This window comes from Phalacrocorax aristotelis, chromosome 7 (assembly GCF_949628215.1).
Source record: "Phalacrocorax aristotelis chromosome 7, bGulAri2.1, whole genome shotgun sequence".
In the NCBI taxonomy this organism is placed as follows: Eukaryota; Metazoa; Chordata; class Aves; order Suliformes; family Phalacrocoracidae; genus Phalacrocorax; species Phalacrocorax aristotelis.
Window position 1 is genome coordinate 29543554 of NC_134282.1, and position 23361 is coordinate 29566914.

The 23361-nt window shown below is 48.8% G+C and overlaps 2 protein-coding genes across 2 annotated transcripts; one reads left to right on the forward strand and one right to left on the reverse strand.

Moving 5' to 3' along the window:
- The first annotated feature begins 38 nt into the window (after positions 1-38).
- Positions 39-13600, forward strand: DNAJB11 (DnaJ heat shock protein family (Hsp40) member B11). Its single transcript, XM_075099555.1, has 10 exons — positions 39-348; positions 486-642; positions 3955-4052; positions 5147-5279; positions 6223-6365; positions 6913-6995; positions 7615-7672; positions 8242-8353; positions 8766-8925; positions 13197-13600. The coding sequence occupies exons 1-10, from the start codon at positions 194-196 to the stop codon at positions 13259-13261; spliced, it is 1164 nt and encodes a 387-aa protein (XP_074955656.1). The 5' UTR covers positions 39-193; the 3' UTR covers positions 13262-13600.
- A 7142-nt stretch (positions 13601-20742) lies between these two features.
- Positions 20743-23001, reverse strand: PROCR (protein C receptor). The gene is made up of 4 exons (XM_075099558.1): positions 22898-23001; positions 22543-22779; positions 21378-21644; positions 20743-21299 (listed from the first exon to the last, which is right to left on the reverse strand). Exons 1-4 carry the CDS (start codon positions 22953-22955, stop codon positions 21187-21189), a joined length of 675 nt encoding a protein of 224 aa, XP_074955659.1. The 5' UTR covers positions 22956-23001; the 3' UTR covers positions 20743-21186.
- Between the last annotated feature and the right edge of the window lie 360 nt (positions 23002-23361).

The following is a 23361-nucleotide window of genomic DNA, read 5'->3' on the forward strand; positions in this document are numbered from 1 at the left end:
GTGAACTCATACTTCAGTGCGTCCCGCTGTGCTGAGCCGCGATTGGACCGCCGAGCTCAAAGCCGACGTCCTGGCAGGTGATTGGCTGTCGGTGCGGAGCGTGTGATGAAGTGTGCGCAGCCGATAGGTCGGCGGGGCTGCGCCACACTCCCATTGGTCGACGCTCCGCCGCCGGTGCGCCGCTTCACGTCTAATGGTGGCCGGGCGGCGGCGGGCGGCTGCGGCGCTGCGGACCCGCCTGAGAACACCGCTCCCTCATCCGCCCCGGCGCGGCCCCGCCATGGCCCCCGGCTGGCTCGGCCGCCTCTGCCTCCTCCTGCTCTGCCTCTGCGGGGAAGCCGCCGCCGGGTGAGTGCCGTGCTCTGCCTTCCCGCCCCGGCGCCGGGCCGGTCTGTGCGTGCGTGTGTGTCCCCACCCCGCCAGGCGGCCGCGGCGCTGACGGGCCTCGCTCTCCTCCTCTCTCCCTTTTTCCCCCTCCCTGGCAGGAGAGACTTCTACAAGATCCTGGGGGTCTCCCGCGGCGCCTCCATCAAGGACATCAAGAAAGCCTACCGGAAATTGGCGCTGCAGCTCCATCCCGACAGGAATCCCGACGACCCCCGGGCGCAGGAGAAGTTCCAGGACCTAGGGGCTGCCTACGAGGTGAGGTGGGGGCGCCTGCCTCGCCCCGCACCCCTCCGTGGGCGCTGCTGAGCGGCACTGCTTCCCACCGGGCGTAGGGCAGGGTGTAGCGAGGCCAGGTGCGGCTGTTGGGAAGGGAGAGGGGTGAAGCTCTGCAGCCTGTCATGAGGAACTTGGAGAATATGAGTCCTTTCAGCCCTTTTCAGGCTGTAGGAGGGGGTTTGTGGTAAAACAGTGAGAACGTGAAGCTGAGCTCGGCCAACAAGCTTCCCTCTGTAATACTACGGAGAAGGAGAAAGGAGGGCTTCTAGGAAATGCAAAGGCCCCTTTATAAAGCACAGGTGTAACCCCTCCTCCTCCATTACTATACCAAACTTCAGGTGTTCTACCAAATAAAAACAAAGGTAGAGAGGCTGTCAGGCTGATAAGAGAGCTCTGTGTGTCAGAGGACAATAAAAGACCTTGGCTCACTTAGCCAGGAAGAAGTGAAGGCAGCAAGTTAAAGTTACTTGGTATTTATTAATAATTATTTGAGGAAGAAATAGAGTTGTATCAGCTATAAATACTGGCACAGGAGCAAGTGTGTGTATATGTAGGGCCTGGCTGTAAGTCTGAGCTGATGCAAGATGAAAAGGCGGGTGGCTTGCCTTTTAGAAGGCATTAAGGAGGGAAAACTATGTGAATTAACACTTATGCATGAGGATTCCTGTTGGTTCCGTGGTAATGGAGTGGCATACAAATGATACCCAACACTAGCAGCACACTGCACTATATAAATCACATATAGAGTGATTTAAGTTTTAATGTTTTAAGTCAAAGCCTGTTTTCTCTGCCACCCACATACATATGAATGCAATTTAGGCAGGGGATCTGTTTCTTCCACATCCTCTGCCCTTTTGTCTCTCTTCTGTCACTGTTGGTTTCCATCTGCTCCTGCCATCCCTGTGGCGCAGAAGGGCCCCTGAAGAAGACTGTTGACCAGCAGAAGTTCGTAGCAGTGGTTCCACCAGGAGCTTGCCTGCGCTGGTGGGCTGTCTGGGTGGGAGGTTTGTGTCCTCTTTGAGGAGTCAAGCTTCAGAAGGAGAGGGTTTGTGTTCCTACTGCGGTCTGATGGCACTGCTCGGCCCACAGCCATAGCGTGGGTCCTGCTTCTATCCCTGATGCTCCTCTGCTCTTCAGATATGCAAGTATAAAACTAATGAGGAAGCAAGAGAAACAGCTTGCATGCATTCCTCTTTGGTCAGGAAAAAAAAACCTGTTACCTTTATTTTTGTATCAGAGCTGGGAGCTCTTTTTAGTTAAGGCTTATCTATTGTTAAAAAAATGGGCTGAACTTTCACAGGGAAACCAGTGAATGTAAAGAATTTTTTTTTGTGGAAAAAAGTATTTGTTACCTGTCGTTTGCAGCATCTGAAGATCGATGCATGCGGTTTACTTTGAAGCTGTGGGTTTGTAATTTCTGTGAGTTGGGATCTTGTCACGTTTGATGGTACTTTTATCCATGGGGAGCATTTCTCTACGTCCTCCCAAGTCCCAGTTTAAGTCTTTACCATAGTAACAGTTGGGAATACTTTTTCTGTTAAAAATGTTAGGGAGAAAACAGTTGTAAAATCAAATCAGGCAGGGCATGTGGTGGCAGGAGTAGCTGAATATTAACTTTTATGAGCAGTGACCAAGCCTGCCTCTCCCTAACCAGGGTATTATTGAAGCACAGTAGTGTCCTTGCTCAACATAAAGCGTGGAGTTCTAGTGCTAGTACAGACAATACAAATGCAACATGTTCTTGCTGGGTGCTGGTGAAAATTAAACTAGGAAACCCCCCTTCAAAGTCTTCATTCATGTGCCTCTTGCTGAAGATAGATGCATCAGAATATTGAAATCCAGTAATGTGTACATAGTTTTAAAAGTAAGTTTGGAAGAAGTAACATTCTGATGTCCTGCAAGGCCTTTGTCTCTTTGTTGAGCCCGTACAGCTTGCAGATCATTCCGCCAAACTGGCGATGAGATGTGGTATGTCAATTTGATTGCTTTGGCAAAGGGATCTAGAATTGCTTCCCTTATAATCTAAACCAAGATGCTTTTTGCTGTAAAGCAACAGCCTCCATTAGTAGTACGGCTGTTCAGGGTTTGGCTAGCTGCTTATCTATAGCAGAGTCTTCAAAAAAAACATGTGGGGATAGCAGATTAATTAAACTACTTGGTCTCCTTTATTTTAACAGCATAAGTGATTTCCACCCTGCAGCTGTGTGGTTTGAACACATTTTCAATTTGAAAGGAGACTGATCCCACCTGAGGAAACTGACACTCCTCTAGGTGTAGTTATTAGTCTCAGGATGGCTTGGGGGTGGATTTTCCGTGGGTTTTTTTCTAAGCTTATCCATTGTAGTTGCTTTGCTTTCAAGGCAACTTAACATAACAAACAACAACTCTCTTCACAGTTCTTGAAACTGTGGTTTTGGAGTTGTGTTTTCCAACAGTCTGCAGGAAAAAGGAAAATGAATGGAAAGGCAAATATTTTGTGTTCTTGATTCCTTTCTTATTGCTTGTGGTATCATCAGTACTGTGCAGTACTCTCCTGGAAGAATTTTGCACTGACACCAACAGATCACAGAATGGAAAGCTTATCCCAGTTTTGGGAAATGTGTGTTTCAATGCAAAATCTGAAGTGACAAAGGGATAACTGAACTCCTACCTGCTAGATGAAGTGAGTAAAGTCACTATTGCTTTTTTCTGCTGTTGCCAGCATTTATCATTTGTTACAATTTCAGTCTGGTTTTCATTGTTTAGCCAGCTTCTCCAACTGTTTCCACTCTTCTCTAGGCTTCTGAAAGCTAGCCCGGCAATTTTAACCTTCCCAAATATGATCAACAGGGAAGGAAGACTAAATGTGATGGGAAACTTCTGGATCTCTGGGGGAGGAAAGAGCAAAGATCAATACTTAGGAATTAAAATTGAAGCTTTACAGTCCTGAAAGCCATGTGTTTTGGGGTGTGTTATACTGCCTCAGTGATTAAGTTAATTCTAACTTCTGCTGTCCTTAGGGATGAGGGCAAGTATTCAAAGTGTTACTGTATTGGCAGGTTTGGCTTGGTAGGCAAACTTGCCAGCTTCTTCTGTTTTAATCAACTAACTGTACTTTTTATGGGTTTAACTGATAAATGTTTTAACTTTTCTAGTCCAGTGTAACACACAAGTTTAGCCAGTACTTCTGTAGTGTAAGGCATTGCTGTTTGTCCCCTGGTGAAGAGTACTGGTGAGATTCCTTTCAGTTGTGTTTAAATAACCCAGCTCAGCTGTGGGTGAATACCTTCTTGGCTTGTATCCCTTTGCCAGGTGTTGTCAGATGAGGAGAAGAGGAAGCAGTATGATGCATACGGTGAGGAGGGATTGAAGGATGGGCACCAGAGCTCCCATGGAGACATCTTCTCACAGTAAGGAGATTTTGCCACTTTAGGCTATTCTACAGCTGGTGCTCTAATTTTGTGATGCTCATGCACATGTTTGATGTGGGAAACTTCAGTGTTAAGGTCTTACCCAGTCAGGAGGCTCTCAACTGTCACTTCAAATGAGAATTTCAATGAATACGTTTACAGTGGATATCTGATATGCAGTTTTCAGTTGTCTGTCTTGCATCAGTCCTTACTTCAAGAGCAGTGACACTGGTGTTGTCTTCCCCTTGCTCATTTGGCAAGCTGTGTCACCCATGTGGGTGATTTGTAAGGTGCCACAGCTGTATTAAACATGTAGGAACCTTCTTGTGCTATCTGGTATGTGATTGGTGTTTAACCTGTTGTCATAGATCGTGTGTGCGGTTTGCGGATCACTTTTCTCTATTGCAAAGTAATGCTGTAGTGACCTACACTACATTTCAGAGCAGCTGTAGAATTTGGATTATTAGAATCTGAAGGCACTTGTACATTACTCAGGCAGAACCTGATTTTCTATTTGTTTAAGGTCCTTTTTTGTTCTACTAGGCACAAATTTACTAAAATAATTCCTGAAGTTCCTCTCATGTAATCCTGGTGTGAACTCATACCATGTACTGGTCTGTTTTGAGGAAAAATAGGCAGACTTGCTAGAAAGTCTCTTCTCATCCCCCTTTGTCCTCAAACTACTGAAATCTAAGCTGCTAGCACTGCTAGCAGTGCCAGAGATGGAGCACTACTTGGAGCTTGCACCTTGTGGTGATGGTAGCTGAGCAGCAGCACAGTGTGGAAAGGACTTCTGTTAGCCAGTAGTAAGACTTCGAGGTGTTTGCATTCAACTCCTCCAGAACTTGTGTTCTTTAGTACTGAAGACTCTTCCACAGTGACTGCTTTGTTTGAAGGCATTAGCTTGTGTCCTGGAGGACCAAGAAGAGGCATCTGGATTTACCACAGTTCTTTTGTACTGTGAGGAGGCTGTTCTTCAGGAGCCTAGAAGCATTTGCCAAGCAGCATGTTGCTGCTGCCTTGAGTGGCTCTCTTCATCAAAGCTTCGTTTGATCAGAATTCCTTCTGAGCTAATGGATGTGATTTTATTCCAGCTTCTTTGGGGACTTCGGATTCATGTTTGGAGGTAACCCTCGCCAACAAGACAGGAACATTCCCCGAGGAAGTGACATCATTGTGGACCTGGAGGTTACACTAGAGGAAGTGTATTCAGGAAACTTTGTAGAAGTAAGTTTGACTGCTTGCCTCTCGGTCTGTCCAGTGTGTTCTCAGGTTTGAGACGCCTGGTCTGGCCTCTGCTCAAATATCTTCTCCTAAAGCATAAAACTAAAATAGATGCTCGTTTTCTTGGTATCTGGCAGTGACAGTGGAGGATGTTGTGATGCTGTTTGCTAGTAGATAACTGAAGAAACAATACATTTATTCATCTTTGCTATCTGGCAGTTTCTCTATAAAGTAATGCTTCTTGTCATAGCTTATTTATTGGCTTTCAGTGACTAGCTGCAGCTTTTTAAACTGTAGTAACGCAGTTGGAAAAGGTGTAAGGGGTGTGTCTCTAGAATTTAGTGATATTTGAGAGCCCATTCATAAGCCTCAAATTCATTTTGCAATTCTTGCAAAACCATGTTAAGGATTTTTCATAGCCTCTTTATATAGCCAAATGTGTCATTGCAAATTTCTGGATTACATACCTGGCAAATGTATGATGGCCTTGGTTGTTTTTTTAAGCAAGCTACATTTCTAGTGCTGACAATCCCTGCTATTCTGCATGTTAGAATTTGCCTTGAGTCTGTGTTGTGAATGTCCAGATAAATGGGGAACTCTGACTAATTTCTCCCATTGTGTGGAACGAGGAAGCTATTATAACCAAAGGTGTCAGATGTTTCATCCTAGTGTGCCAGAAAAAGAAAGTAAGTGGTAGTAGCGGTGTCAGAGACAGGTTTTTTCTGTTATTTTGATATTTACTGTGTGGTCAGCAAGAGGTGTAAAGCAAAAGCTTATCAGGTGTGTTTGTCAAGACCATGTGGCGCTACTGTGGAGGCAGCAGAGAGGGCATTAAAACAAAAAGCCACACAAACTTTGTTCAGACTGTATGAGAAATTCAGATCCTTGTGGAGACCTGGGTTTGCTGGCCTGTGTGCTGGTGTTAACCTCTTCCTGTCTCACACAGGTTGTCAGGAACAAGCCAGTGGCAAGACAGGCACCTGGCAAACGGAAATGCAATTGCAGACAGGAGATGAGGACCACCCAGTTGGGTCCTGGACGGTTCCAGATGACTCAAGAAGTTGTTTGCGATGAATGTCCCAATGTCAAGTGAGTCTTAAGCTCTTTACTGCTATACGGATCTTTATTCAAAACCTGCCACTAGGTGGAGGAAAGTGCCTGTACTACCAGTAAGACCTGGGGAATTTGGAGAACCTTAACACAGGTTTCTGATTTCCAGGGAGCCAGTCTGTTCTTAGATAGAGGTAGAGATGTAGAGACAGGTAGAGATGGCTGTCTCTATTAGATGTAGGGCTCCACAATTTGCTCTTTCAGCCTCTTATTCCTTGATCAACCAGCCATACTACAGCAGAAGTTTCACAAGTAAATCTGAGTAACCAAAGTCAGGGAAGCTCAGTTTCCAGCTGGGAACAGTTGGATGTAGAATGATGTTGACTGTGCATTTAAGAGCTTAACTTTGCCTCCTCTACTAGATGAGTAGCAGCACAGAAGAAAGGCAATGCTTGCCCTCCAGTTTTAGATGTGAGCAAGGAGAGTGTGTTAACTATTTCTGGAGTAATGAGAGCACCCCCAACATAAGTAGGTGCTACCAGCTACTGTTGAAAACTCAGGGCTTGCTTGGTCTTCCCCTCTGCAGGCTTGTGAATGAGGAACGAACACTAGAAGTGGAGATAGAGCCAGGCGTGAGGGATGGTATGGAGTATCCCTTCATTGGTGAAGGTATGTATGTGGGCGCTGCCCTGCTGCTCGGCTTTGACTTGCTCCTTTTCCATGATGCAAGGCTAGTCTTTGTGGCAGTGAAAGTGTCCAAGCCCTGCTTTGGGTGACTGGTGAGCACATGTGGTTTTAAGTGCTGTGTCCTCTGCATGCTGCTGAAATCCAGGAGCATACTCTGCTAAGTCTGGATAATGCTCCAACTTCCGCTCCCTTTGCTGGTACTGGGGGTGCGCGCACACACACAGAGGGGTTAAAAAAAAAAAGCTCTAAATCTGATGTTTCAGATAACTTTTGAGTAGAAGCATCTGTTCCAGGCTTGAGTATGTGAGGGAATCCCCTCTGACCAAGGAGATGAAGTCCTTCAACAAGTAAAGGACATCACTAACATGCAGGCAAGTCTTTTGGAAGAGCAGAGAGGTATGAGCTCATTGAAGCAATACTTGGAAAGTCCTAGGCTCTTTAATAATAGATACACGCAAGCAGGGTTTTAGTTGTTAAAGGAAAAACCAACTAGTTGATCTTTACACATGTGAGCTGCAAATCTGTGTTTAATATGCTGCTTGTTTCTTCAGTTATTAATAACTAGCTCCTTTAAGCAGAGCTTTTCTTTCTTTTTTCACAGGTGAACCCCATGTGGATGGGGAGCCAGGTGATTTGCGCTTCCGAATAAAAGTTCTGAAGTAAGTAACTTGACTAGTTAGACCATGCTTTCTGGTTACTGTAAAGGAAGCTTGCAAGCCATTTTCTGGCCAGTGTTGCCTGCTTGGCTAGCATGTAGCTTGCCCTTCAGCAGAGTTGGTGCAGCCAGGGGTCTGCTACTCAGAGCTGTGCAGGATGTTCAACCCTGCTGATGCTAGAGTAGCTGGATTCAGCACTGTTAAGATGCTGCGATAATTCCACTTATTTTATTTGGCTTGAATTCTAGTGTGCATTAGTAGCTCCTGTGTGAATCACATGAAATATCTTCTTTTTCCATAAACATACTATCTCCCTATCATAAGGAAATGTACTACTAAGAACATTGTTGTGTGAGTCACAACTTCTTGACACGCCTCACCACTCATTGCCCTAGAAATAGAAAAGTTATTTAGTAGTACATCCCTTTCACAGGAAAATGAAGCTAAATTTCATTCATTCTTCACTTCCTCTCTGACTTGATAATTTTCCAGACTCACAAATAGAGAGAGGAAGCTAAAGGACCTGTTTCCCCAGTGGGGAAGGAGAAAAGTTCTGATGTCTATTTCCACAGGCACCCAGTCTTTGAAAGAAGAGGAGATGACTTGTATACAAATGTGACAATCTCGCTGGTTGAGGCACTTACAGGCTTTGAAATGGATATAGCCCACTTGGATGGGCACAAGGTGAGGCGAAGGTTTGCATTGTTGCTGTGTGTAGGAAAAAATTTAACTGTAGGTCTCCTGTACCAAGGGTTAGCTTGTTTGGGGTCTGTGGGGCTGCTGGTTTATACAGTATCCTCTCCACTAGAGCCTTTCAGATCAATTTCCATGGAGCCAAAACAGGCTCTGTACAAGGGGTGCACAGTGTGGATCTCTGTTTCAGCCTGTCACAGCAGTTACTGCATGTGCTGTCTTGGGCACATGCCAGAACTAACACCACCCTGGTGGTAGTAATGTCTGGACCCCCTGAATATCACTGACTTTGGCAAGGAATCAGGATCAGTTGAAGCTTTCCAGTGGGTTGGAAAAGGGCATTGGATTATTGTGGTACACAAACAGAACAAAACTAATGTTCTGAAATTTCTTTTGCCTCTAGGTTCACATTGCTCGGGATAAAATTACAAAACCTGGGGCCAAACTGTGGAAGAAAGGAGAAGGTCTTCCAAATTTTGATAACAATAATATCAAAGGATCACTAATAATAACATTTGATGTGGAGTTCCCCAAAGACCAACTGACAAATGAACAGCGGGAAGGTGCGTGTTTTGAAGCTCTGTCATGGCAGTGGGCTGCACAGACCTCTCACCAAAGCTGATAAGAAGTTGGCACAACCGAACCAGTAACCTGTAGTGGTCCCTGTAGAGGGACTCTCTCCCTCTGCCCCTTGTACAACATAACACACTTGGCCGATGCCCTGTGATTAACTTCCATTTCCCAGTGAAGCAAGTGAGCTTCACTGCTGCAGTTGTAGGGAACCAGATTAGGTTGGGATGTGCCACTGGTGGGATGTAGCACTTGGCAAGTTTGTAGGTGCTTTGTTTTGTAAACATCTGTCTGAACCGAAAGACTTACTGGTCTTAGCCTTGTCTGCTTGGCCTCTGCTGGAACGGGATCACAAGCAGTTTTTCAGCCCGTGCTTCTGCTTTCTTGGAAGCAAGCCTTGTGAATAATCCCTCTGCTATCAAGGGCAGAGTGTCACGCAGCATCAGAAGGATTGTTCTCCTACCCTGAGTACTTTGTGGCCCTGTAGGGAAGAAGGGTGCAATGCAGCTGTTTTGTAGGAGAGAATCTGCCTCTCGGCTTCAGTGCTCAAATGGAAACTTGATGAACCATGTAGAAATCCTAAAACTGACAGGAGGGTAAATACTATATTCCTAGATGGAAACTCCTCTTTGTGTCAGCAGTCTGCAGTAGGTTCTGCTGCTCTGCACAAGGTATCAGAGTAATGATCAAGGGCCCCATCCTCTGCCACAGGGCAAAGAAGGTCCTGGCAAGTACCAGCGTAGCTCCTCAGAAAATTCCAGTCCTCAGAACTTCTCTCTGCTGGTCAGGGCTACCATACTTCCTTCTTCTGAAGGTGCCCTTTTATTGGATTCTGGCAGCTGCCCTTGTAGAATGAGGCAAATGCATGGGGTTCCTGGACTCTTCAAGCTTTTAGAGGGTAGCCAAGCTCTGGGTGGGTTTGCTTTTTTTTAAGCCCTATGGCACTTATTGCTGTGTTGACTATGCTGTGCTAGCTACCTCTTGGAGCCCAGCTGGTAACTGCAGCCCCAGGGTTTGCTGATGTTCTGTGGCTCTTTCTGCAGCTGTTTGGACTGTGAGGTCTGTGCTTTGAGTGATCCTGGCTTGTTCTGACCTCTGTGCTTTCCTGCTTTTTCTAAGTGTGTTACCTCCAGTGAGGGCTGCGGAGCAAGTGACTGCATCAGTGTGAAGTCTCATTTCAGGCTCTGCTGCTTTTCTTGAAGCTTCATAAGGCAACTGCACCTCTCAAACAGACAATGAGTTTTTTTTCCAGCTGTTGCTCTTGGCAGTTTGTGAAAAGACTGGGCAAAGAGCAGTGACAGAAGCCTCAGCGTTTGTCAAAGTTGCTCACACACCTTTATGGATATCCCAGGAACAGGTGATGGTACTGGCATGAGTGTATTCAGGCACAGGTCCTTTGGGTGTTAGACTCCTTCCGAAAGCAATGCTATGCTTCCCAGGGGAAGGTGACTGGGTAGGTAGTCAGATGTATTTCTGTGTGCTAGAGTATCTCCAAACATCCAGTGATTTAAGGATTTTTATGAGGGAATAGGTCTATTTACATTGTGTGGTAGCAGTTTAGTGTACACATTCAAAGGAGGACTGTAGGCTTCAGAATTCAAAACATCCCCTTTTTTCTCATCATTGGCAGTGATCCTAATATCTTATCTCCTGTACAACATGTACAACTCCTGGGCAGGCAGGAGATACTCTGACTCTGAGGGCACTGCTCTGGTTAGTCTAAGCTTTAGAGTCAGAGAAATAATATGCGTTCTTTCCTGCCGGTGTGACATCAGGAAACTTATTGCCTGTAGGTCAGGGGTGACTTTCTCTTTGATGTACCTCCTGTTCATCTCTACTGATACTTGTTTGTTGTCTGTTTTGGAGCTTTGGATCCCATGCTTCAGCTCTGGAGTGCTCAGAGAGCAACAGCAGATAGTGAAGTACTTGGGTTGTGTTGTCATGTCACCTGTTGGTGATGTCAGAAAAATCTCGAAGTTGGCTGTAGTAAAAAAAAAAATGCCTGAGGTGCAGTAGCACCAGATGTCAGAATTCCTCGCTGGAATTCCTGATTGTCACATCAGATACACATCACATCAGGTATGTGTTGAAATAGCCTGTGTACTAATGAGGGTATCCTTCAGGCCAGCAGGCAGCTGCCTACAGCTAGCTAGCAGGAAATGAGGTACGGAAATGGTGTTAATTATACTTTTTCAGGGTTACTAGAGCACACCTTTCTCCAGCTATGTCTTTCCTTTCAAAGAACTACACATCCAGGAGGCACATCCTCTTACCTATCAGCCAGGAAGTGGCTTTGAGCCTCCTTTGGCTGTGGAGGGGAAGTGAACTTGCCTTGCACTCATCTGGGGAATGGCCTATCCTTAATGATTAGCAGCTCCTGTATAAAGGCTTGGTTTGCCCTCCTGTTGAGGATGTTTCTGAAAAGAGAGTTCCGGATTCTCTGGTAAGCAAGAAGCATGAATAGTTATTGCCTGGCAGAGAGCTGTCTCGGTTCCAGTTACTACTTCTAGGAGAGTTTTCTAGCATTTTAATGAGCGACGGTGACCCTTGTGCATCAAACCACCAGCCTTAAAGGACAGCAGTAGTAGTTTTGCTAGAATGATTTAGGGTAGACAAGCAGGACAAGGCTTGCAGGGAGACAGACTTTTAGCTGGATTTCCTGAAGGAGGACTTGCATGCCTGAAAGCTTGAGGTGTTTTTCTATACAAGTAAATTGGTTGATTTAATTTCTGATCCTCCCTTTCCCTGCCTATGTACCTCAATTAAAGTTAACAACTACTGTGGTATTTTCCACGCAACCTAATCTGACCTGTGGTACAAACATGTAAAGCATTTAGTCCCCCCTCACCATGACTCTGGCTTCAGGGGAGCAGCAGAGCAAGGGGATCCTGAGGCAGGACTGCGATCCTGTCTTCTGTCATGTTGAGGTGCAAGCCAGCTGCTTGTGTGCTTTGTTGCAAGACTGATGCTGTTCTGGGGACATTCAACATCGGAATTATAGCAGTTTAGCTTAATTTTTTAATTATTATATGAAAGTTACCCATAAAGTGCGGAGTTTCCCTCTCTGTTCTGGGTCCTGACAGCCCCTTCTCAGGCTCAATGGTTTCTGGTGCTGGACAGAGCAGAGATGCTGCCACACCCTGAGGGGCTCCATGGCCAGAGCAGTCAGAGTCCTGGCAGTGTGTGACCAAGCTGACTTAAAAGAGGGAGTCCCCTCCAGTTATCTCTGAGAAAACAGTGTGACACATCTGTTCTTGCCAGTCTGCTTCCTCTGTTTTGTGTGGACTTGCCCTTTAAGTAACAGTGAAGACTTGCCAGTTCTTTCCCTGAATGTGCTGAGCCCAGTAGATGAGCTATTACGGTTTTAAGGGCTGACTCGCTCTTCTCTTATCCTGCTCTGGTAAGAATTTGATACTGACAGGACCTCAGAGCACTCAGTTGTTTGAAATGTTTTATGAATGGGCTTTCAGGGGTGGGGAATATGGTATCTGAAAAGTCATCTAGACTCCTTTGTGAAACAGTGGGTTTCAGGAAAAAAACCAAGATTTTCAGGCCTTCAGTAGGATACTTAAGCCCACAGGTAATGAGTTTGCTTCTCTTATTTGCCTTCAGGGACTACTTCGAGTGGACAGTAGTGCCCCAGGCACCACACACCAGTGTGAAAACCTCTGCTTTCTAATTACTCGTGGGTTTCTGTAGCTGGTGAGTCCAGAAGGACTCAAATGTAGCCCTCCTGAGCTTGCTGCTAGCAGAATTCTCTTGGACTGTAGAGAGAGCCTGGGGAGATGAGCTAGATCAATTGGACTCTATAAATACTCCGCAAGTTGTTTGGTTTTGTATTTGTACTTAAGATGATAAAATTCTTGTCAACTTAAACAGCAAAGCAGCTCTGGAAGTTAGCTTTATCCCTTATGGACCTGGGAGGATCTTGAGGTGGGGTGCTGGGCTTTGAATTTGTAGAAGAGGAGGCTCTCTCCCCAGGACGACTGGCCTTGTGTGGTGCTGAGAGTGCATGAAGCATCACCAGTGTCAGTCCTGTTTCTCCCTGTGGAAATGCTGAAGGAGTAAAGCTGTTGTGCCACTAGGTTTGGGGGGATTTTTCCTTTGCTTTAATGATGCTCTTAGAGTAGCAATGTTTTGCGTTATTCAAGTATGTGGGCTCAGCCTTGAAAGGCTGGTGCCATGGGGCCTATGAGCCAGATGTGTAAATGCAGTGTCTTGCTCCTGTTTGTGCTGTTCAGTAATGCTTTCCTTTCTCTTGCAGGTCTCAAACAGTTGTTGAAACAAGGATCAGCGCAGAAGGTGTACAATGGATTGCAGGGATATTGATGTGTGGAAAAACTGGACTTAACTGAAAATGAAGAGTCAGATTTGTTTGCAGTCTTTTCTCCTGCCCACTGTAGAATAAAAAAGAGGGAGGGTAGGGCAATCGTTGAGGTATATATAATTTTTCCTTTGTAAATGGTGGAAGTGCTCAGACAAGTTGGGGGAAATAGTATCCTTTTCAGGACATAACTGGTGCTGCCTATCATGTTCCACGTCCTGGAACAACAAAGAGACTCCTTGAGCAGGGGGAAAAAAGTGGGGAAGGAGTTTTGAATTCCATGCAGATTGGAGTTTCTGGTTTTTAAATATATTTTGATGTGACTTTTCTTGACCATCTCAACATATTTTCGTAGCTTCTCCTGCTTTTTATGTCCTGTGTGTCAGTCTCTTCCAAGTTTCTGTTTGGTAGTTTTGGGGTTTTTTTAATCCCAGCCCTTCCTTTCCTTCCCCTCTGAGTCCAGAGTGTAGTATTGCTTCAGAGTCTGTGTTTCTGGGGCAGGAGTACAGGTGCTGTTGGGAATGGACTGGCAGGAGAGCCTTTACAGGCTATGATAGGCCCAACAAAGGGTTAAGGAGGAGGGGAAAAGCGTTTCACAAGGCTCCTGTGGACTCTTAACTACCAAGTAGTCCTCTTGTCTCAAAAGTTAATGCTTGGGTTTAAATTTGAAGCTGCAATAACTTAGCAAAGACTCCTCAGACTTTCATGGTGGGATTTTGGAAAATAATGGGAGGAATGGCTCTTCATTGCCTTCAGATGTAACCAACAGCTTGTCTGGAAAAGTTCACTTACCTCCTTCACTCTGTCCTCTGTGAGGACGGGTGAAGCTAACAGCACAGAAATAAAGATGCTTTGAGTTGGAAAGGCAAAAACTACCTGGCTATATATTTCAGTAGCCCTTACCCTGGGACAGCTGCAAGTTGTTGGACTAACAAGGAATGCTCCCTTCAGTGATCTAAGCTGTGAGCTGCTCTAAAAGGGGAACTACAGCTGCGAGTACCAGCAAAAGCTCTGTACCTGCTTATTTGAACTGGGGCCCTGGTAACCTGGCAGGGAGGTACCTGTGCTTGCTCTGGTCTCTGTCGCAAAGACCCTGCTGTGTTAAGCATCCCCATCAGAGACCGTCATCCCCACATGTTCTTCAGGAGTCATAGCTAAACAGTTTCTCAGGTGCCTCTGTCAGTCAGACTCATGCTTCACTGTGACAGGAATATAGGCAGCAAGAGAAATGAGGCAGTTGTTCATGTAGGATGGTGTTCTGCTCTTTCCCCCTGGGCTCTTAGGGGCTATAAAGTGGGCTCCTTGCAGCTGTTGCCTTATACCTCATCCCCTGCCTGGGAAGTGAATGGGATCTGTTTTTTCTACACAGAAATATTTGCTGGGGAGCAGCAGCAGGAGACTCAGGATAGTCTGTTTGGGGTTTTTTGTCTGTTTTTTCTTTTTTTTTTCTTTAAGTAGCTCAGATCTGAGCTCAGAGGTGGAGAGCAGCTCTGGCTCAGCCCTTGTGTGGTGCCCTTGGTCTCTAGCAATGTCCCACCCAACCCTTAAACTCCAGCAGGAGCTGACGTAGCGGAAGCAGCAGCACCAAGATGATTTTCCTGTTGGGTCCTTTGTACATTTGCCTTGGCAGAGCAAAGCAGGGGCTTTGGGAACAGCAGAGAGAGTGGGGGGCAAGTCAAACTCAGGATGCCAAATTCTTGGTCTCAATGCTAGTCTTCCTCAAAATCCCCTAGTGTAAGCTGTTAATCCCAGCTGAGGCTGCTACCTCAAGTGTCTGCCACTTAGTGATCATTTGGTGACTGTCTCTTTCCAGGTGTCTGTAGGCAGGTCTGCCCCTGTTTCCCCCCTTCCCCTTCCCTTCCTTAGCTTAAACTTCTCAGGAACCTCAGATTTCAAAGAAACTCTTCCTCTACTATCCCTGTGCATGGGGCTGGTTCCTGTTATCCCAGCCCTTTGAGGGTTCATTGATGATTGCCTGTCTGCCGCCTTTTCCAGTGGTGCATGACCATGCTGCCAGTGCTCGCCTGTAGCAATAACACCAAAAAGCTGGGACTTGGTGCCAAAGTCTCAACTTTTCCACAGGAGATGGTGGTGTAACGTTTCCTACCTGCAACTCTAGTAGCAGGCAATGCATTTATTTCAGGCATGAGTACTTGTTCCTGTTGTTGCTTTTCCTTCCCCTGCTAATTCTTTTCCTTCCTGTGGGTTTTCTTTGTTTTTTTTTTTTTAATTGTGGGACTGTACTCCTCTGAGAGGCCAGTGCTGTGTAGAACAGCAACAACAGCTGCAAAGCCCCAGCTTTTATAAGGGTGAGAAGAAAAACAGAAAAGAAAGTTCCAAATCATACCAAGCAACCCTGCTGCTTTCCGTTTTCCCCCCCTCTGCTGTGGCATGTGTGCGGAGCTGGGGTCTTCCGCCTTTCCCACCTTCAGAAAAATCTTCCAGCATTTCTATGCTTCCTCCACAGGCAGCAGCATACACAGTGCTTGCCAGGGTCTGGGTCAAACATTTCTACTTGTTTTGATTTTGATCTGCTTGCCTGAGGAAAGTTGTGCTGTTTCTAGGATTGTGTGGGGGTGTTTGTCCTCCAAGGGCCCCAGGGTGTCTGGCCAGATGGATGTGGAAGTTGTCCTGTGCCCCTTATTTCAGTAATGTTTAGCTGGTGTGAGTGAGTCATAGCATGCATGGACTCCTTTGTCTTGTATACATGCTTCTTAGGGGGCTTAGATGTTCACAATGCCTCTTGGTTTTAGACCAAGCAAGCATCCTGAGCTGGGAATCCTGTAATTCGTAATTCTCAATTTCCAGCCCCTCTAAGCAATGCTGTTACTCCCAAATTGGATCAAATAAAACCTAATTTCCTGGTCCCCTTTTACCCTAAATCCTTGTGCAAGTCAAGGATTATTGAGAGTTTAGATATAGGCTTGTCGTTCAATTCTTCTAGCAAAACACTTGTCCTTGAAACATGTTTCTGGAAGTCCTTGCTGTTTTGAGAAGGGTGTGTTTAAACAAGCACATGGCCCTTGCCTGGCTTAAAATGGGATCCTGGCTGATTTCTGAAGTGAATGTTCTTGATCACCTCCAGAAGGTTGTGTGTGTTCCTCCAGGGCCTCACCACAGGCTCACTTTAAGATATCCTTGCCTCCTTCAGTCCTATGTTACCACCCTTTGGCTGGATCCCTCCCATCCCAGGAGAGGTGAAGGAGCAGATAGAGTGAAGACTCCATAGCAGGTAGATGCTGGGGTAAAAACAGGGTTCAGATCTGCCTTTCCAGAAAGCATTGTGCCCTAGCAGCCTTGGCTGCTTCTCTTGTCCCCCCCCCAGTCTCCTTGCCACATCTAAAGTCACAGTGCGCATCCCAGACCGGATGTTGAAGCTTTGGGGCTGCACACAGGAGCTTCAGCATTGGGTATGTGGGTCCTGGGGAGCAGCCTGGCCCAAGGCGGTGCTTTGTTCGTGATGGCTTCAGCCATGCAGGGGACCCCTGCCATCTTATTTATTGCTACAGCAAGTGGCTCTTGCTTGCACAGAGTATCCCTCCCTCCCCAAGTCTGGGCAGAGCATCAAAGGGTTCCCAAACAGCAGTTTCTTCTCCACAGAAACTTCTCTGGAAGTACAGGGCAGGCAGGTTTGGTGTTTTGTTTTGTTTTTCCTGAAGAGATTGTTGTCTTAAAGTACTTATCTATATGTAAACTTTTCTGCTTCTGAGAGCCAGTGGAGATAAGAGGGGAGAAGTGACGGGTGCCAGGAAAAGATTGCTCTAAAGACACACAGACTTGCAGTGTTCCTGAATATGTCTGCTCAAATGTCTGAAGATCATAGGGGCCTCTGCCTGGGAGGGGAAGGTGAAGTGATGATTCCTCACTGGAGCTTTTAATGTGATTTCTAGATAGCAGCCCCCATCTCTGCTTCTGTGCCATTGGGCTGATGAGGAGCACTGCAGGAGCAGTGATGGACCATCTTGCAGAGGGACAGCTTGCTCAGGCCGAAGCGGTCCCCTGGGAGGGGGCAGCCTGGCTGGGGCAGGGCAGGAGGTGTGGTGGGACTGGTGCTTCCCGCTGCTGCGTAGCCCTGCTCCATGTTGACTGTGGCTAGTGGCCAGCTTTCTGTTTCCTCTGGCTTGGTCAGGCCCACTGACCTGGGGGGTGAGAGGAAAGGGAAGAGGGCAGTGATGGGTCCTGGGTAGCTGTATGCCCTATGAAGAGGGATAAACCAGCACCCCCCTTTGCTCTGCTGTTAAATATTTCCAGGGACTTGCCTGTTCTCCTGTGGGAATAGGAGGCCACTAGAAAGTGGATACCAAACCAGACCCAACAGCCTCCACCCTGAAAACTATGTTGCCCAAAAAAAAAAGCATCCTGTGCTCGGGGAGGACTGGCTGGAGGCTGCACATGTTGCAGATCCCCTCACCCCAGTGCAGCCTGTGGGTTAAAAAGGATGTTCACAAACTCGCAGTGCTGGAAATAGAAACAGCTGGGACTGTGACTGTGGCCTCTGGGGCACCTCGGCAGAACGGAGTTTGTTTAGCCCAGAAAAGTAACGATGACACCAGTGCCAGCACTGAGTGGGTAACGGGTGTTTACAAGGATAATCCCTTCTTCCTGTCCCCAGGGACTTAAATCTGGTGATACCCATTTGTATGATAAGCACCAATGCTATGAGCCCAACCTTTTCCCCCAGCTGTTGCATTTCCCACCGGAGCCTGCTGCTGTCTTTGGGCAGCTCCTGGAGCCGTCCAGCCCTTTGTCCCTGGGGACAGGCAGGGTGCCATGGCTGCCAGCTGGGGTGTGAAGCCAAGGCAAGTGGCCAGAGGCTCCTGAAGGATGTAGCGAGGGACACTGACCTTCTGGTGGCAGCTGATGTCCAAAAGGCAATGGGGGGGACTGTATGTCCCTGCTAGGCAGGAAGGGAAGCTGCCCACCCTGCTGAAGCACCCATGGGATGTGGGCATAGGGGAGAGCTGGCTCCTAGCATGTTGGCATCATCTCACTGGAACAATGCTCAAGGCTGGGTGTCTTATCTCAACCCTGACCCAAACCAGAGCTAGCAGAGCTGAGTGATGGAAACCATGTGGTGCAGGGAAAGCTAAGCCTCATATGGCAGTCAGTGCAGATGACTGGAACGGTTTGCTTTGAGGCAGAAGCTGTCTAGAGGGGTGGGTTAAAGTCTCCAAAGGTCTGCATGTGGGTTGGTTCACCCTATTGCGGAGAGGAAAAAAAAAAGCTGAGGCACAAATTAAAAACAACCCTTGGTTGACAGGATATGCAGTTAAGTGTTGGTGCCTGACCTAAGCTGTAATTGAGAGTGGAAGAATAGAGGATTGGCTGTGGATGTGGCTGCTAGCTGCCAGGGGGATGCCACATGTTGGAGCAGTAGGAGGGAGGGAGCCCACCTCGCAGGCTGGTGCAGCTGGGCTGCATGTCCCCGGTATGCTGCACTGGGCCAGGCATTGGTGGCCCTGTGATGAGGCAGTTTGAGGGTTTTGGTATGAGGAAGAGAAATTCTGGGGGCTGTGATGTGCTGGGTGGGGGGTGGATGCTATTGCCATAACCCCTCTGCTCGTGGCCACATCGGGCACAGGTGCTGGTCACCACCAGCAAGGTGGCTCTAGGCTGGGGGGCAGCTTTGGGTGTGTTGCCCATGGGCATGGTTAGAGATGAGGCTGTTTCTTAAGATCCTGCAGTTTCAGGGGGATCTCCACTGCTGGCTGCTGCCCACTCCCCTTTTGATTGCTGGCATAGACTTGAGAGACCAGCAGCAAAGTCATCTCCTTTCTGGAGCGCTCTCCTAACGTGACCAACATGCATGGGAGGCCTGAGGGCAGGACAAAGGCTTTTCCAGAGCTGTTTAAAGCAGAGACTTCCTCATCTGTCCAAAAGATAACACATTTCAGAAGCAAAAAGCAAAACAAGCCCTGTTGTTCCAGACCTCCCCAGTTTTTCCAGCCTGGGTCTCACCCAGTGCCGTCTCTGCTTGCCAGCCTATGGCCAACCATACCTTTGCAGCCTTAGGATATCACTCTCCCACAGGATCCACACACTGCCCTCCCAGCTGGAGTAAGGAGCTGCAGCCCAGGGTGGGGACTTGGCACGAGAATTACTTTGGGTCTTGGGACCATGGTGCAATATCTGCCTCCATGTGCAGGCAGCAGAGATGCCCCAAGTCCAAAAACCAGAGCAAAGCCATGAATGAAGCGGTTTCTCCCTGCTGGAAGCTGGCTACAAGTGTTTTTATCCCTTTGTGGGGAGCAAGCCTATGGCATTTGACCTTTGGCATCAGCCTCATGTCCCCTGATGCCCATGGTGGGGACACCCAGTGCTTGGCCTGCAGCAGAGCTCCTGCCAAGGATGCTTCTTTAGAGGCTGAGCAGTTCACGTGCCTCAGCCTTCTTGTTTTGGATCCTCCAGCCTCTTGGCTGCCATTTCCCTCGTACAAAGGAGGCTGCTGAAGGGTGGGGAGCGCCCTGGCCCCTGCCCCAGGAGCCTGGGGGAGGCGGGGGCTGCTTGGGGGTGGCCGGTGGCCAGGGTGATGAGATGTGGTCTTTGGAGACCTGCTCCTCCATCCATCCATCCTTCCTTAAGGACAACCACTGCGTCATCTTCACATTCCCTTTCTGACCTGCATCTTCTTTCCCATCTTCCCCCTGCCCACCCTTTTTTTCTTGCTTTGAGCTGCAGGGAAGGGTATTTAGAAAGGAATGAGCTGGAGGTTAATCCAGGGAAGCTCCTTGCTCCTGTGCTGTCCCCTCTTTTGGTGGCCCAAGCCAGCTCCTGGCTCATCCCCAGCCCTTCCTGCCCCCAGAGCAGTGGAAACAAGCATGAGAGATGTGTCATGCTGAAAATCTTGCGAAAGGGAAATGCAGCCAAAAGGTTATTGTTAATATAACTGAAGTCTAAACAGTCAAAGAGCAAATTTTAGCTCAGATCTAGATTACAGAAAAAGAAAATACAGCAAGGAATGGTGTTTTGTGTTCCTAGTAATACAGCTCTGTGTTTCTTTAGGTGGTCCTTGGGGAGTGGTTTCTCACCTTGGGGGCCCCAGCACATCGCCCCAAGCCTTCCCTGCCCCTCACCTGGCAACCCCAACGCTCCCATATCCCTCTGGGCAGCATCCTTATGGGAGAGCAGCAAACGCATTAATCTGCTCAGAAAAACTGCCCTGTTACAGCTGTCTCTGCTCAACCTCAGTGTCTCATGCAAAGACAAGGAAATGAAAAATAAATGAAGTATCGCCACCTGGCCATTGGAAAAATGACTTAATTGAGTCAAAGCAAAGCTGCAGGCAGATTGAAATGAGCTCAGGAGGCGCAAACCCCACCAGCCTCTCTCCGGAGGCCTTGCAAACTTGGTGCATAGCCTGGGGTCAAGGCAGGGGCTGGCAATGCCGATGAGCCTACCTGGCACTGGCAACTGCAGGCCCCCAGTGATGGATCTGCAGCCCCACAGCAGTGCCGCTGGGGGGAAATGAGAGCAACCAAACGCACCGTGAAAGTTCATGGGCAGTTTTATTACACAACATCTCAAAGCAGGGTCACGAAAGTGTGGCATCCTCCCTCCCAGACATTTATCCCTACTGGAACTGGGATAAATGAGGGTTTCAGTGCCATCCTTTTAACCCTTTCTTGGCTGTTTCTCCTGTCACTTGCCCCTCCCCATTTTTTCCATCCATGCCAAGCATATATCTGCATTAAGTCTTGGTGCACTGTGCCAGCCTGGCATGGGGACTGTTCCCAGGGCAGGGTGCTGCTGTTGGAGGGGTCAACCCAGCTGGCACTGCGCAGGGAAGCCACTGGTGTCCTTTGGGAGCAAAGCCTGCTGCACTGGGGAGATACATCCCTTGTGGGGCATGGTCTTGATCCCTGCCTCCATGGGGTGATGATGGGTCTGTCCCCTGTCTCCACAGGGTGATGTGGGATGGCTGCCAGCTCCACTAGCAGCTCCCTCCCGTGCAGAGGAAGATCCCCACAGCCATACCCAACAAGGCAAAGGTCCCCAGGATCAGGCCCATCACCAGAGGTGTGTGTGATCGGCTGCTCTGTTTTTCTGCAAGAGGCAAGAGGGATGGAGGTGAAAACTGGGGTCCCCACCACCATGCGTGTCCCCCCCAGCCCCAGCACAGACCTGTCCAGGTGCTCTGAGCCTGCAGGATGCCAACACAGTTGGTGTTGAGGAAATGCTGGAGGTCCTGGGTGGTCTTGGGGTACTTCATCAGCTCCTTCTCGGCAAAGGCAGCCAGCGTGCCACTGCCAGGCCAGTGTCGCTGCCAGGTGGCGTTGGAGACATGGAAGCTGAGGAAAGCTGTCCCATTGAGGGTCACCTCGTAGAAGCTGTGGGCCGTGCCATTGGGGAAGAGGCGGCAACCCAGGAGGCAGCTCAGGCTCTGGGTGTCTGCAGGGACAGGGGGAGGGGGTCAGGGTCAGTACGTTCCCACCCTCACAGCCCATTGCTGTCACCAGTGTTAAGCTGTGCACTGAGTTTGCAAGGCCTTGCGCCACCTGACCCACCACAGCTTTGTTTTCGCTCAGTTTAGCTGCAGCAGTGTCTTTTCCAATGGCAGGGGAGCTGTGCTTATTTTTCTGTTCCTTATCTGCGTACAGCAGAGCTTCAGTTTTATAGAGACAGGAGGGTGTTTTGGTGCAGAGCGAGCTATTCATTGCTTTTGCAGAAGGATGCAGCACAGGGCACATGGGGCAAGAGGAGGCATGGGGCTCACACCAGAGCCCCCGAGGTAAGAAAGTGCTCCCCAAGGGCCAGGAAAAGAAATGCAGAGCTGGGGCAAAACTGGTTTGGGGTTAACAAAGAAAATGAAGGTAAAACACACCCTGCACTGGAATTATGGAGGTGATGGTGGGCTTGCGGAGCAATGCAGGCAAGAACATAAAACCATCACCATCCCACAACTCCCACGAAGGCTGCAGGGTGCAGGCGGGGTGCAAGCAGGCTGCTGGCAGGGTGCAGGTGGGGTGCAGGTAGTGTGGAGGCACAGGGCAGGAAGGGTGCACCTCACTGTCCTCCCAGGCTGCAGCCCTCAGCCCTGCTTCCTGAGGGGCAGGAGAAGGTTAAGCATTGCCCTGTTCCCAGGGTGGGTAAGAAATTCACGGCTCTGCAGAAGGGCTCCTTTTGCCCAGAGCAAGATTTTGCACATGGCCATGTCCCCATCCCTTTGCCCCACTAACCCTGGAGAGCCATCCCCGTACCCAGGCAGTGCAGGGGGTCTCCCCTTCTCCAGTGGAACCTGTCCCCCACCAGGCCATGCATGCCCATGCCCCCCCAGGGTACCACTCACAGTTGAAGGGCCTCTCCTTGCTGAAGAGCTTCACCAGCTGGCTGAAATAGTACAGGTAGGTGGTCATGTCCTGCTGCCACCTGGCCCAGACATCTAGTGGCTCCAGTGGCAGCACCTGGGTGACATTAAGCCCATCCAGGAGATGGCTGAGCCTCCCATCCAGGCTGGCGTTCCCCCAGAAGACAGAGTTTCCCTTGGAGATGTGGGTCCGTTGCAGCATGGTGAAGGTGAGCGGGGCTGCGAGAGATGTTGGATATCACCCACTGCCCCATCCCTGTCCCTGTCCTGTAAGCTGTGTCCCCCCATGCCAACCCCAAGCCTTGGCTGTCCCGCTGCCACTGTGTCCTTGCCTTACCTGCCTGGTTTGCGCCGCAGCCCAGGGCCCCGCAGAGCAGCAGCAACCGGAGCATCATGGAGACAGGGACGGAATGGTGGCCCCAGTGCTGGCCTGGCGGGAGTTAAGTGGGACCGGGGAGGTGGGGCTGCGGGAGGAGGAGAGCGGGAGTCCAGCCAGGTCTCTCCCATTTCCTTAGCCTGAACCACCCACACCCCTTCCCTGCCGGACATGCCGGGGTTGCCCAGCCCTGCAGCACCTGGGGATGGTCGTGGGGGATGAGGCTTCAAGCTCACCCTAGGGCATGCGGTACCATGCAACACCACTCCAGCCGGTGGGGCATAGAGTAACCAGCACCTGCCTCAGTTTCCCCATCCCTTGGCTGGGTGGGAGCCCCATCCCTGCTCCCCCCAGGTGACAGGGGAGGCCAGTGGGGACACAATGGAACGGCTCCATGAGCAGAAGGGAGAGAGGGACAGAGGGGA